The sequence below is a fragment of the Bombina bombina genome, chromosome 2 (assembly GCF_027579735.1).
Source record: "Bombina bombina isolate aBomBom1 chromosome 2, aBomBom1.pri, whole genome shotgun sequence".
Taxonomy (NCBI): domain Eukaryota; kingdom Metazoa; phylum Chordata; class Amphibia; order Anura; family Bombinatoridae; genus Bombina; species Bombina bombina.
In genome coordinates this window covers 1328205174-1328220833 of record NC_069500.1, presented here as the reverse complement: position 1 = coordinate 1328220833, position 15660 = coordinate 1328205174, and the positions used below count along the sequence as shown (strand labels likewise).

Genomic DNA, 15660 nt, shown 5'->3' with positions numbered 1-15660 from the left:
AATTTGTTAAGAAAGCTGCCAGTATCTAAAATGGCCACACATAGGAAGGAGGGGTAGTTTAAAAGAGCTGTTTGGGGGGATCATGGAGGTTATGGGGGAACCTACACTGCAGAAACTATATATATATATATATATATATATATATATATATATAAAGGCTTTTATTTTAGTACTGGCAGACTTCCTGCCACTACTTAAGATGGCGGTGACAATTGTGAGATGGAGGGAAGAGAGCTATTTGTGAGGGGTCAGGGAGGGATCAGGGGTTGGGATGTGTGAGATGGGTGGGATGGGCCTAGATCAATATTTTCGGCTGTCTACTAAAATATATATATATATACACACACACATGTCAAGGGATATTCAGGGATTCCTGACAGATATCAGTGTTACAACGTAACTATCGCTAAATTTGGGGGAAAAAATGGCTTGGAAATAGCAAAAGTGCTACTTGTATTTATTGCCCTATAAATTGGGTATTTCTAAACTCAGGACAAAATTTAGAAACTGTTTAGCATGGGTGTTTTTTTAGTGGTTGTAGATGTGTAACAGATTGTGGGGGTCAAAGTTAGAAAAAGTGTTTTTTTTTCATGTTTTCATCATATTTTATATATTTTTTTTATAGGAAATTATAAGATATGATGAAAATAATGGTATCTTTAGAAAGTCTATTTAATGGCGAGAAAACCGGTATATAATATGTGTGGGTACAGTAAATGAGTAAGAGGAAAATTACAGCTAAACACAAACACCGCAGAAATGTAAAAATAACCCTAGTCCCAAATGGTCAGAAAATGGAAAAGAGGTCTGGTCACTAAGGGGTTAAGTAACAAGATTACTACCTTGGTATAAAGTATATAATATAATACTTTCTGAGAGTGATAATGGTAATACAGCATCTGCTATTGTCATATTTATTATTATTAACACTTATTCTGACCAATACTATAAAGATTCTGATACCAGACAGTAATCACGGTAATACAGCTCCCACTTGAGAAGGAGCTTAGCCTGAGTGTAGATGAGGAATGATAAATTACTTACCCACCCCTAATTCAGGAACTATTGTATCCAACGTGAAGTTGCTGGGTTTAAAGTTTCTTAATTTTGAATGTGTGCCTGCGGAGCATGGAAACATGTCATTGTGGTTGTTTTTAACCTGGCCAGGCAAGCAGTGCTATTGTCTCTAACTCTGCACTTTATTTTATTGGGATTTGTATGCGTTGTATCTTGTAAAGTCAAGTGATACTGACTCTTAGCATTTATTCCACTATAATATACGACTATTTGTATATATCGTTTGTGACATTTTTTTGTCTAAATATATATATATATTTATACATTTCCCTGTTTTTGACGCTAATTATTATTATTATAATATATTTTAATTTAGGATATATATATATACACACATATAGTATATATTATTATTTTTTCCATTTATTTTTTTGCAATTAAGTAAAAAAGTTATCTTGATTTTATTGCCTGAATCTTCATACTAATCTGTCTCTGCAACCGGAGAAATGTATAAAGTGGTTTTATTACCCATTACACTTGTTTTATGTTTCTGCTTTCTTCAACTCGGGATTGAAATATTAACCTAGTTGTCAATACTCATACCTTGCTCCATCTGTATTCACTTAAAAAGTGAATAAAAAAATGTTGACTGTATATAGAAAAATCACATTTTATCTATCGTAGCTCATGTAGTTGATTTTATTACACATATCAGACGGGATCAGGTGCATTCACAGTACTGTGAGATGATTAGGATAAAAAAGTACAATAAAATGTAATTATCTTTAAAATATTTATGTGTGTGCATTTTTTTCAGAGCTAAGCTTGTTAACACCCAATGTTAGCTTTTGCTAATACTGGATTATGAATATTTTCATATTGCTATAAACAAATTGTGTCCTGGTTAACGTAGCAGGACTTTTGTATGTTTGCTCTCCATGAAATTTAAGGGTATGTTTATTGGTGAATGTACTTTAAGGGATCTGATTCCTTATATTAGGATTATGCATTTACAATTGATACATTTTGTGATAAATCATCATGAAACATTCATGAATGTGATAGTCACTCATAAACTTCTTGTCTCCCCTCCTGTTTTTTTTTTGTCTTTTTGTTGATTTAATGGTTGGCATAATGGGTGAGCCAATATGAAAGAGCTTTGTATAAAATTAAATTGGCACTCTCAATTTGGATATTGTAAGAGTTTGTATGAAAACACCAAGCACTCTAAATTCTACATACATTGTAGTTGTAAAAACAAACAAAAAAAATACATATGGAAATTTCCACATAAAGGCAGCTTTTAAAAATCAGTCTTTTTTTTGTTAAAGTGATGGTATATTTAACTATTTTCAAATACAGTATATGAATATAAATCTTATAAACAAGTTGCTAACTTTCAAAGTTATAAAATTGATATCTTTTATATTTTTACTTATTGTTCCTCCTCACCTCTTCTGGTTCTGGGTTTATGCCGAGTGTGATGGAGAGAGCGGTCCCACCCGCTCTCTATGTAGGCATCAGTGCAAAGGTATCAAAGTACCATTTATATTTTCCTAATTAAACATTGTAATTCCATTCTTACATTCGGTATAAATAAGTCTTCTGCTGTAATTATAAGAGTGCTGGATCGTAATGTTGTAAGTATGACATAGGCAGGGATTTTATAATTGTTTTAAATATGCATGCGTGGCTGATGCGGGTTCAAGGATGCAATAGCAGATGACGTCATTGGCCCATGTGCAAATGCTAATCCCCCCCCCCCATCTGCAAACATGCAAATAGACGAGCAAGTCATTGGCTAGAGGAAGAAATGTCAGAACAAAAAAAGTGCACTGTTTTGTGAGACTGACTAAACATGTATCTTACGAAGAGAAATTCAAGTAAATATAAATGTTTATTAGATGAACACTAACATCGAATGAACCTCATATTATTTTGCAGACTTATATCTATTGGCGTTTTCCAATATGTTTAAATTTACCATCACTTTAAGTACATCTCACCATGTAAGACCACAAAATAGTTTTGAAAGCTTTACAATTTTGTGTTACTCTCATATAATCATTTTTGTCCCGCATCTTAGTCTTGGTCTCTTAAAAGATTTAATGGAATCACTTTTTCATCAGTGTGGGATGAATTTGGTTATCCATAAATTACACATTTAAAGTGTGACAAATTAAAGTAATAACTCCTAATATTTTTTTTCTTTTAAGCTGGTGTTAAAAATGAAGCAGCAGCTGATGGTTCTACATCCTCTGGTGGTTCTGCTCCAGTGTCAGGCACAACTCCAGACTCTGCCGTTCATGACATCATCACAGAGCAACCACGTTCACAACACACTTTGCAGTCAGACTCGGTAGATCTTAGCAGCTCAGACTTGCCAAGCACTGTAGCAGAAGGGGATGAGGAGGACGTTTTAAGTTGCAGTTCCAGCCAGATCAGCACTGTTCAATCTGATGCAAACATAGACTTGAATGAGGGAACCACCCAGGCTTCCTCACCAGTGAGTGATAGCTCACAAACCACCACAGAAGGTCCAGATTCTGCTGTGACGCCTTCGGACAGTTCTGAAATTGTAAGTGTGCATCGGGCTGAGGGGGTATCCCGGTCTTCTACTGAAGGGCCAGACATGTCTAAGAGTTCCTCCACTGAGGGCCCAGGCTTGGACACATCTACATATTCATCATCTTCCTTTTCAGTCTCAGCCAATAGTTTTGAAAAGGTCAGCAGCTCATACCTCCTGCTTAAGAGCATGGCCTATTGATATATTCTTGCCAGTGTTAAGTAGCAGCTCAATGCATAAAAAAAAACAATAATTTGCTTCTTTGTTTTGATTTGAGAAAAACCTCAGTTTAAATGCTCTGTTGATTAGTGTCCCTACTCTTTTTAGTTGTTAATAGCTCATGATTACAAGTTGTAGCCCTGGCAGCCAAACAAACTTAGTCGCTCATCCATTAAACGAGTGGTCCATTACATTTGTGCAATTGAGCTTAGCAATACTACTATTAATTATCTTTGTTAAAATCTAAGCTTACCAACAGTGTCCTGCCTGGATTTTAACAGGAGTACTATCTTCCTACTTTATGTATTAAATCATGCTTGGCATTTGTGGACAATTTTATGCTACAGATTTTATAGTTTTCTTAAAACATTTTATGGATATATCTTTAATAGATTTCAGTTTTCATCTTTGTAGTATTTCAGTTTTTGCTCAACCGATAATCTTTTCTGGTGTCCTCAAAAACTACTATAAATGAATACACAAATGTTTGGAATTCTTTTCATCTCCCGTTTTTAGACATTAGTATCGAATGTCAAACGCTTAAATATATTTCAATATCCAGAATATTATGATAAACTTAAATTTCGTAATTACAGTAGCTCAATCGAACAATAAACCTAATATTAGTTGCTAGTGTTTTTTTTTTTTTTAAGGAAATCAGATTTGTCATTATTATAAAACCACCTTCTTTAGGTTTGCTAAACTTAGTAACATTTCTAAAATATACTATTGTTATGGTCATTTTAGTTAAAGGACAGCTAAATACAGTAGAATTGCATAATACAAAGGCAATGCAATATAACTTACTCTGAGTTTCACAAAAGCAGTAGATTTTTTGTTACTGGAATATATATTTTCCCCCATTTGCCAGCTCCCTGTATCATGTGACAGACATCAGCCAATCAGGATACGTATACTCTGAGCTTGTGCACATGCTCAGTAGGATTTGGTGCCACAAAAAATGTGCACATAAAAAGATGGTGCAAAATTTGGTAATGGAAGTAATGTGAAAAACATAATTTATGCTTACCTGATAAATTCCTTTCTTCTGTAGTGTGATCAGTCCACGGGTCATCATTACTTCTGGGATATTACTCCTCCCCAACAGGAAGTGCAAGAGGATTCACCCAGCAGAGCTGCATATAGCTCCTCCCCTCTACGTCACTCCCAGTCATTCGACCAAGGACCAACGAGAAAGGAAAAGCCAAGGGTGAAGTGGTGACTGGAGTATAAATTAAAAAATATTTACCTGCCTTAAAAACAGGGCGGGCCGTGGACTGATCACACTACAGAAGAAAGGAATTTATCAGGTAAGCATAAATTATGTTTTCTTCTGTTAAGTGTGATCAGTCCACGGGTCATCATTACTTCTGGGATACCAATACCAAAGCAAAAGTACACGGATGACGGGAGGGATAGGCAGGCTCTTTATACAGAAGGAACCACTGCCTGAAGAACCTTTCTCCCAAAAATAGCCTCCGATGAAGCAAAAGTGTCAAATTTGTAAAATTTGGAAAAAGTATGAAGCGAAGACCAAGTTGCAGCCTTGCAAATCTGTTCAACAGAGGCCTCATTCTTGAAGGCCCAAGTGGAAGCCACAGCTCTAGTAGAATGAGCTGTAATTGTTTCAGGAGGCTGCTGTCCAGCAGTCTCATAAGCTAAACGAATTATGCTACGAAGCCAAAAAGAAAGAGAGGTAGCAGAAGCCTTTTGACCTCTCCTCTGCCCAGAGTAAACGACAAACAGAGAAGACGTTTGTCGAAATTCCTTAGTTGCCTGTAAGTAAAATTTTAGAGCACGGACTACATCCAGGTTGTGCAGTAGACGTTCCTTCTTCGAAGAAGGATTTGGGCACAAAGAAGGAACAACAATCTCTTGATTGATATTCCTGTTAGTAACTACCTTAGGTAAGAACCCAGGTTTAGTACGCAGAACTACCTTATCCGAATGAAAAATCAAATAAGGAGAATCACAATGTAAGGCTGATAATTCAGAGACTCTTCGAGCCGAGGAAATAGCCATTAAAAATAGAACTTTCCAAGATAACAACTTTATATCAATGGAATGAAGGGGTTCAAACGGAACGCCCTGTAAAACATTAAGAACAAGGTTTAAACTCCATGGTGGAGCAACAGTTTTAAACACAGGCTTAATCCTGGCCAAAGCCTGACAAAAAGCCTGGACGTCAGGAACTTCTGACAGACGTTTGTGTAACAGAATGGACAGAGCTGAGATCTGTCCCTTTAATGAACTAGCAGATAAACCCTTTTCTAAACCTTCTTGTAGAAAAGACAATATCCTAGGAATCCTAACCTTACTCCAAGAGTAACCTTTGGATTCACACCAATATAGGTATTTACGCCATATCTTATGGTAAATCTTTCTGGTAACAGGCTTCCTAGCCTGTATTAAGGTATCAATAACTGACTCAGAAAACCCACGTCTTGATAAAATCAAGCGTTCAATTTCCAAGCAGTCAGCTTCAGAGAAGTTAGATTTTGATGTTTGAAGGGACCCTGTATCAGAAGGTCCTGTTTCAGAGGTAGAGACCAAGGTGGACAGGATGACATGTCCACCAGGTCTGCATACCAAGTCCTGCGTGGCCACGCAGGTGCTATTAGAATCACTGATGCTCTCTCTTGTTTGATTCTGGCAATCAAACGAGGAAGCATCGGGAAGGGTGGAAACACGTAAGCCATCCTGAAGTCCCAAGGTGCTGTCAGGGCATCTATCAGGACTGCTCCTGGATCCCTGGATCTGGACCCGTAACGAGGAAGCTTGGCGTTCTGTCGAGATGCCATGAGATCTATCTCTGGTTTGCCCCAACGTCGAAGTATTTGGGCAAAGACCTCCGGATGGAGTTCCCACTCCCCCGGATGAAAAGTCTGACGACTTAAGAAATCCGCCTCCCAGTTCTCCACTCCCGGGATGTGGATTGCTGACAGGTGGCAAGAGTGAGACTCTGCCCAGCGAATTATCTTTGATACTTCCATCATAGCTAGGGAGCTTCTTGTCCCTCCCTGATGGTTGATGTAAGCTACAGTCGTGATGTTGTCCGACTGAAACCTGATGAACCCCCGAGTTGTCAACCGGGGCCAAGCCAGGAGGGCATTGAGAACTGCTCTCAATTCCAGAATGTTTATTGGCAGGAGACTCTCCTCCTGACTCCATTGTCCCTGAGCCCTCAGAGAATTCCAGACGGCACCCCAACCTAGAAGGCTGGCGTCTGTTGTTACAATTGTCCAGTCTGGTCTGCTGAATGGCATCCCCCTGGACAGATGTGGCCGAGAAAGCCACCATAGAAGAGAATTTCTGGTCTCTTGATCCAGATTCAGAGAAGGGGATAAGTCTGAGTAATCCCCATTCCACTGACTTAGCATGCACAGTTGCAGTGGTCTGAGGTGTAAGCGTGCAAAGGGTACTATGTCCATTGCCGCTACCATTAAGCCGATTACCTCCATGCATTGAGCCACTGACGGGTGTTGAATGGAATGAAGGGTGCGGCAAGCACTTTGAAGTCTTGTTAGCCTGTCCTCTGTCAGGTAAATCTTCATTTCTACAGAATCTATAAGAGTCCCCAGGAAGGGAACTCTTGTGAGTGGAACGAGTGAACTTTTCTTTTCGTTCACCTTCCATCCATGTGACCTTAGAAATGCCAGTACTAACTCTGTATGAGACTTGGCAGTTTGAAAGCTTGAAGCTTGTATCAGAATGTCGTCTAGGTATGGAGCTACCGAGATTCCCCGCGGTCTTAGTACCGCCAGAAGAGCACCCAGAACCTTTGTGAAGATTCTTGGAGCTGTAGCCAATCCGAATGGAAGAGCCACAAACTGGTAATGCCTGTCTAGGAAGGCAAACCTTAGGTACCGGTAATGATCTTTGTGAATCGGTATGTGAAGGTAAGCATCCTTTAGATCTACAGTGGTCATGTACTGACCCTCTTGGATCATAGGTAAAATTGTCCGAATAGTCTCCATCTTGAACGATGGAACTCTTAGGAATTTGTTTAGGATCTTTAAGTCCAGGATTGGTCTGAAAGTTCCCTCTTTTTTGGGAACCACAAACAGGTTTGAGTAAAACCCCTGTCCCTGTTCCGATCGTGGAACTGGATGGATTACTCCCATTAACAAGAGCTCTTGTACGCAGCGTAGAAACGCCTCTTTCTTTGTCTGGATTGATGACAACCTTGACAGATGAAATCTCTCTCTTGGAGGAGAGTATTTGAAGTCCAGAAGGTATCCCTGAGATATTATCTCTAGCGCCCAGGGATCCTGGACATCTCTTGCCCAAGCCTGGGCGAAGAGAGAAAGTCTGCCCCCCACTAGATCCGATCCCGGATCGGGGGCCCTCAATTCATGCTGTTTTAGGGGCAGCAGCAGGTTTCCTAGTCTGCTTGCCCTTGTTCCAGGACTGGTTAGGTTTCCAGCCTTGTCTGTAGCGGGCAACAGCTCCTTCCTGTTTTGGTGCAGAGGAATTTGATGCTGCTCCTGCTTTGAAATTACGAAAGGAACGAAAATTAGACTGTCTAGCCTTAGCTTTGGCTTTGTCCTGAGGCAGGGCATGGCCTTTACCTCCTGTAATGTCAGCGATAATCTCTTTCAACCCGGGCCCGAATAAGGTCTGCCCTTTGAAAGGTATATTAAGCAATTTAGACTTAGAAGTAACATCAGCTGACCAGGATTTTAGCCACAGCGCCCTGCGTGCCTGAATGGCGAATCCTGAATTCTTCGCCGTAAGTTTAGTAAGATGTACTACGGCCTCCGAAATGAATGAATTAGCTAGTTTAAGGACTCTAAGCCTGTCCGTAATGTCGTCCAGAGTAGCTGAACTAATGTTCTCTTCCAGAGACTCAATCCAGAATGCCGCTGCAGCCGTGATCGGCGCAATGCATGCAAGGGGTTGCAATATAAAACCTTGTTGAACAAACATTTTCTTAAGGTAACCCTCTAATTTTTTATCCATTGGATCTGAAAAAGCACAGCTATCCTCCACCGGGATAGTGGTACGCTTAGCTAAAGTAGAAACTGCTCCCTCCACCTTAGGGACCGTTTGCCATAAGTCCCGTGTGGTGGCGTCTATTGGAAACATTTTTCTAAATATCGGAGGGGGTGAGAACGGCACACCGGGTCTATCCCACTCCTTAGTAACAATTTCAGTAAGTCTCTTAGGTATAGGAAAAACCTCAGTACTCGCCGGTACCGCAAAATATTTATCCAACCTACACATTTTCTCTGGTATTGCAACTGTGTTACAATCATTCAGAGCCGCTAACACCTCCCCTAGTAATACACGGAGGTTTTCCAGTTTAAATTTAAAATTTGAAATATCTGAATCCAGTCTGTTTGGATCAGAACCGTCACCTACAGAATGAAGTTCTCCGTCCTCATGTTCTGCCACCTGTGACGCAGTGTCTGACATGGCTCTAATATTATCAGCGCACTCTGTTCTCACCCCAGAGTGATCACGCTTACCTCTTAGTTCTGGTAATTTAGCCAAAACTTCAGTCATAACAGTAGCCATATCCTGTAATGTGATTTGTAATGGCCGCCCAGATGTACTCGGCGCTACCATATCACGCACCTCCCGAGCGGGAGATGCAGGTACTGACACGTGAGGCGAGTTAGTCGGCATAACTCTCCCCTCGTTGTTTGGTGAAATTTGTTCAATTTGTACAGATTGACTTTTATTTAAAGTAGCATCAATACAGTTAGTACATAAATTTCTATTGGGCTCCACTTTGGCATTGCAACAAATGACACAGGTATCATCCTCTGAATCAGACATGTTTAACACACTAGCAAATAAACTTGCAACTTGGAATACAATTCAATTAGAATAATATTAAAAACGTACTGTGCCTTTAAGAAGCACAGAAGGTCTATGACAGTTGAAAATTAATAAATTGAAACAGTTATAGCCTCAATCCTTGTAAACAACACAAATTTAGCAAAGGTTTAATCCCATTAGCAAAGATAACAAATTCTGAAAGCAGGAAACAAATTACAGAATAAACGTTTTTTATCTCAGTCAACTATAATTCTCACAGCTCTGCTGAGAGAAATTACCTCCCTCAAAATAAGTTTTGAAGACCCCTGAGCTCTGTAGAGATGAACCGGATCATGCAGGAAATACAATGAGCTGCTGACTGAAATATCTGATGCGTAGTAAAAGCGCCAAAAAACGGCCCCTCCCCCTCACACACAGCAGTGAGAGAGAACAGAAACTGTCAGAAAAAAGATTAAGCAACTGCCAAGTGGAAAAATAGTGCCCAAACATTTATTCACTCAGTACCTCAGCAAATGAAAACGATTTTACATTCCAGCAAAAACGTTAAACATAATTTCTAGTTATTAAACAGCTTTATGTACTTCTTACAGTGTAATTCTAGTGAAGTACCATTCCCCAGAATACTGAAGTGTAAAGTATACATACATAACATTATATCGGTATGGCAGGATTTTCTCATCAATTCCATTGTCAGAAAATAAAAACTGCTACATACCTCTATGCAGATACATCTGCCCGCTGTCCCCTGATCTGAAGTTTACCTCTCCTCAGATGGCCGAGAAACAGCAATATGATCTTAACTACTCCGGCTAAAATCATAGCAAAAACTCTGGTAGATTCTTCTTCAAACTCTGCCAGAGAGGTAATAACACACTCCGGTGCTATTTTAAAATAACAAACTTTTGATTGAAGATATAAAACTAAGTATAATCACCATATTCCTCTCACACATCCTATCTAGTCGTTGGGTGCAAGAGAATGACTGGGAGTGACGTAGAGGGGAGGAGCTATATGCAGCTCTGCTGGGTGAATCCTCTTGCACTTCCTGTTGGGGAGGAGTAATATCCCAGAAGTAATGATGACCCGTGGACTGATCACACTTAACAGAAGAAAGATTTTAAAAATTGTGTGCGCTTTCTGAATCATGAAAGTTAAATTATGACTTGAGTGTTCCTTTAAATGTGAAAACTGAAAACTGTTAAATTCTTGTAGTCAACTATTTTCTTTTACTAGAGTGCATGCAGAATCTACTATGTTCTAAATGCCCAACTCTTCCACATCAATAAACGAATGACAGACGTTTTTTTTTTTATTGTCCTTTCACTTCCTTTGCATCATGTATCATCCATTTAAATGTTTACATAACAGCATTTTATTTACTGAACTGCATCATAAATGTTGACCTCATTCCAAGGACTTAGGGGTGCATATTCTACTAAACCTTTTTTAATACATATTTACAATTTTAATAACAAACATGGCATCCATTTCCTGTTTGTTATAAATGGATTATGAGATTAATATAGTTCTCGTTCATAATTGTTTTTTTTTTTTTAAGCATTGGTTTTCAATCCTGTCCTCAGACCTCCCTAACAGGCCACAGTTTTGAGGATATCTGAACTGGAGCATAGGTGAAATAATCAGAAGATTAGTAAACATGGTTATTTTGCCTGCTCTCATCCAAGGTAATCCTGAAAACCTGGCCTGTTGGGGAGGCATGAGGACAGGTTTGTAAACCAGTGGTCTTGCCTTTGTCCGTAGTTTAATTTTAGTTTGTTTGGTAGGATAAAAAAAAATCCTAAATCCTTGGTATCAAAATAAAATGCTGACAAAAACTCTTCCTCATAACATACATAATTCCTGTTCGCAGCTTATAAAGCTATACTTTTGTATGATCCAGGTAATAGATGGTGCTGATAGTCAATACTCCGGGATGCAAATCGGGCAGCTTCAAGATGAGGAAGACGAAGGAACAATTCTTCACCAGGAGGAGACAGCGGAACATTTTATAAACACTGCTCTTGGTACATATAATTGTTTTTTATGGAAAAGGATGCTTGATATGTATTAAGTTATCAGGTTTGAATGTCTCCGTTTAGTGCTAACTTGTATCTATCTATCTATCTCTTGATTTGTTGCATTAGAATTGTATTCTCTGTGACTCATATAGAAATGTGTTTGCTATGTGCCAATTTTGTCATTTTTAGTAGCACTCGTGGAGATTTGCTTTCATTTGGTGGTAGTTTATTAAAGGGACATAAAAAACACCTACATTTTCTTTCATGATTTAGGAAGAACATACAATGTGTTAAATACAACCGTTCCTGTTTACTTCTATTATAATTTGTTGAAGGAGCAGCAATGCACTACTGGTTTCTAACTGAACACATGGGTAAGCCAATCACAATCGGTTTATATATGCAGCCACCAATCAGCAGCTAGAACCTAGGTTCTTTGCTGCTCCTGAACTTACCTAGATAAACCTTTCAGCAAAGGATAACAAGAGAAGGAATCAAATTAAATAATAGAAGTGAATTGGAAAGCTGTTTTAAAGCTCATGCTCTTTCTGAATCATGAAAGAAAAACAATTGGGTTTCATGTCCCTTTACGTACTTAGAAACTTGTTTAAAGAAAATAATTTTCAATCAAACAATTCAAAACAGCATGCTTTGAACGTTTAAGGACTTTTAACGAGAAATACAGATATAGAATTGCCCAAGTTTATTATTTTATTAAAAGGATGTACTAGTGTGGTTCCTGCCATGAATATCATATCTAGATAAATGTAGTTTGGATTGAAGCATGCACGGGGTGTGAGTCTTTAGTGGAAAAGTAAACAAAATGCAATGTTTTAAACCTACTCACCTAATTTAATGCAGTGTCAAAAACAATAACACATATGATTACCATTAAAATAATATGCTATATTGCAATCTACAAAATGCTTCTATGTATTTTTGTATCTTCTTAATTATGTACTGCAAATATATTTAAAATATTATTGATACTTCATATCATAATATTGAAAAAGTGTCTGTTTTAATCTAAAAATAATCATATCATATATACCTTGCCCTGTAACTAGGCTGGATTTCTAGTGGTTTTTCTTTTTCTTTTTTTTGTTCTCTTGTTTATATGAGTAACAGAAATCCTATCATTAAAGGTACATTTGTTTTACAAAGATATGACGAGTCCACAGATTTCATCCTTACTTGTGGGATATTAACCTCCTGCTAACAGGAAGTGGCAAAGAGCACCACATATATATATAGCTCCTCCCCTCCCTCCACCCCCAGTCATTCTCTTTGCCTGTGTTAGTAATAGGAAGAGGTAGAGTGAGGTGTTAGTTTTAGATTCTTCAAGAAGTTTTTTATTTTAAAATGGTACCGGTGTGTACTATTTTCCTCAGGGAGATATGAAAGAAGATTTCGGCTCTGAGGTTGATGATCTTAGCAGATGTAACTAAGATCCATTTTGGTTCCCACAGAGCTTCTGAAGGTAGTGCAAGAGAAATCTTCAGTGTGGAGAACGGTGTCATGCTACAAGCAGCATTGAGGTATGTTCAGTCTTTTATTTCTGAGGAGACTTGTTATATCAGAATTGGCTGACCTTTTTCCCTGCAATGGAAGGGGTAAGCAGTAGACCTGTATCACTGAGGGTGTTACTGAAAATCCTTTATTTCTTTCATGTAATTAGCAAGAGTCCATGAGCTAGTGACGTATGGGATATACATTCCTACCAGGAGGGGCAAAGTTTCCCAAACCTTAAAATGCCTATAAATACACCCCTCACCACACCCACAATTCAGTTTTACAAACTTTGCCTCCTATGGAGGTGGTGAAGTAAGTTTGTGCTAGATTCTACGTTGATATGCGCTCCGCAGCAAGTTGGGGCCCGGTTTTCCTCTCAGCGTGCAGTGAATGTCAGAGGGATGTGAGGAGAGTATTGCCTATTTGAATTCAATGATCTCCTTCTACGGGGTCTATTTCATAGGTTCTCTGTTATCGGTCGTGGAGATTCATCTCTTACCTCCCTTTTCAGATCGACGATATACTCTTATATATATACCATTACCTCTGCTGATTTTCGTTTCAGTACTGGTTTGGCTTTCTACAAACATGTAGATGAGTGTCCTGGGGTAAGTAAGTCTTATTTTCTGTGACACTCTAAGCTATGGTTGGGCACTTTTTTTATAAAGTTCTAAATATATGTATTCAAACATTTATTTGCCTTGACTCAGGATGTTCAACATTCCTTTTTTTCAGACAGTCAGTTTCATATTTGGGATAATGCATTTGAATTAATCATTTTTTCTTACCTTAAAAAATTTGACTTTTTTTCCCTGTGGGCTGTTAGGCTCGCGGGGGCTGAAAATGCTTCATTTTATTGCGTCATTCTTGGCGCGGACTTTTTTGGCGCAAAAAATCTTTTCTGTTTCCGGCGTCATACGTGTCGCCGGAAGTTGCGTCATTTTTTTGACGTTCTTTTGCGCCAAAAATGTCGGCGTTCCGGATGTGGCGTCATTTTTGGCGCCAAAAGCATTTAGGCGCCAAATAATGTGGGCGTCTTATTTGGCGCTAAAAAAAAAATATGGGCGTCGCTTTTGTCTCCACATTATTTAAGTCTCATTATTTATTGCTTCTGGTTGCTAGAAGCTTGTTCACTGGCATTTTTTTCCCATTCCTGAAACTGTCATTTAAGGAATTTGATCAATTTTGCTTTATATGTTGTTTTTTCTTTTACATATTGCAAGATGTTCCACGTTGCAACTGAGTCAGAAGATACTTCAGGAAAATTACTGCCAGGTGCTGGAGCTACCAAGCTAAGTGTATCTGCTATAAATTTTTGGTATCTGTTTCTCCAGCTGTTGTTTGTATTGCATGTCATGACAAACTTATTAATGCAGATAAAATTTCCTTTAGTACTGTTACATTACCTGTTGCTGTTCCGTCAACATCTAATTTTCAGAGTGTTCCTGATAACATTAGAGATTTTATTTTTTAAATCCATTAAGAAGGCTATGTCTGTTATTTCTCCTTCTAGTTTACATAAAAGTCTTTTAAAACTTCTCTTTTTTCAGATGAATTTTTAAATGAACATCATCATTCTGATACTGATAATGGTTCTTCTGGTTCAGAGGTTTCTGTCTCAGAGGTTGATGCTGATAAATCTTTGTATTTGTTCAAGATGGAATTTATTCGTTCTTTATTTAAAGAAGTATTAATTGCATTAGAAATAGAGGATTCTGGTCCTCTTGATACTAAATGTAAACGTTTAAATAAGGTTTTTAAATCTCCTGTAGTTATTCCAGAAGTGTTTAATCTCCCTGATGCTATTTCTGAAGTAATTTCCAGGGAATGGAATAATTTGGGTAATTCTTTTACTCCTTCTAAACGTTTAAGCAATTATATCCTGTGCCATCTGACAGATTAGAGTTTTGGGACAAAATCCCTAAGGTTATGGGGTTGTCTCTACTCCTGCTAAATGTACTACTATTCCTACGGCAGATAGTACTTCATTTAAGGATCCTTTAGATAGGAAAATTGAATCCTTTCTAAGAAAAGCTTACTTATGTTCAGGTAATCTTCTTAGACCTGCTATATTTTTAGTGGATGTTGCTGCAGCTTCAACTTTTTGGTTAAGAAGCTTTAGCGCAACAAGTCACAGATCATAATTTTATAGCATTATTATTATTCTATAACATGCTAATAATTTTATTGGTGATACCATCTTTTGATGTCATTAGAGTTGATGTCAGGTATATGTCTCTAGCTATTTTAGCTAGAAAAGCTTTATGGATTAAACTTGGAATGCTGATATGTCTTCTAAGTCAACTTTGCTTTCCCTTTCTTTCCAGGGTAATAAATTATTATCTCAACTGTTAGGAGCGGTATCAGTTTGGAAACTATTTCCAGTTTGGAATATATCCAAGCCTTATAGAAACCTATAGCCAGCTCCTAAGTGCCCATGTAGGTGCGGCCCTTATTCCAGCTCAGCTGGTATGGGGCAGATTACGTTTTCTTCAAAGAAATTTGGATCAATTCCGTTCTCAATCTCTGGTTTCAGAACAT

General features: G+C 38.3%; 1 protein-coding gene across 1 annotated transcript in view; it reads left to right on the top strand.

Annotated features, from left to right (window-relative positions):
* The window catches only part of HTT (huntingtin), a gene marked incomplete in the record, with an annotated part of 1068170 nt that overhangs the window by 215841 nt on the left and 836669 nt on the right, over positions 1-15660 (top strand). The window contains 2 exon segments of the mRNA XM_053704193.1: positions 3234-3595; positions 11490-11613. Of these exon segments, the coding sequence (XP_053560168.1) occupies positions 3234-3595; positions 11490-11613 (486 nt within the window).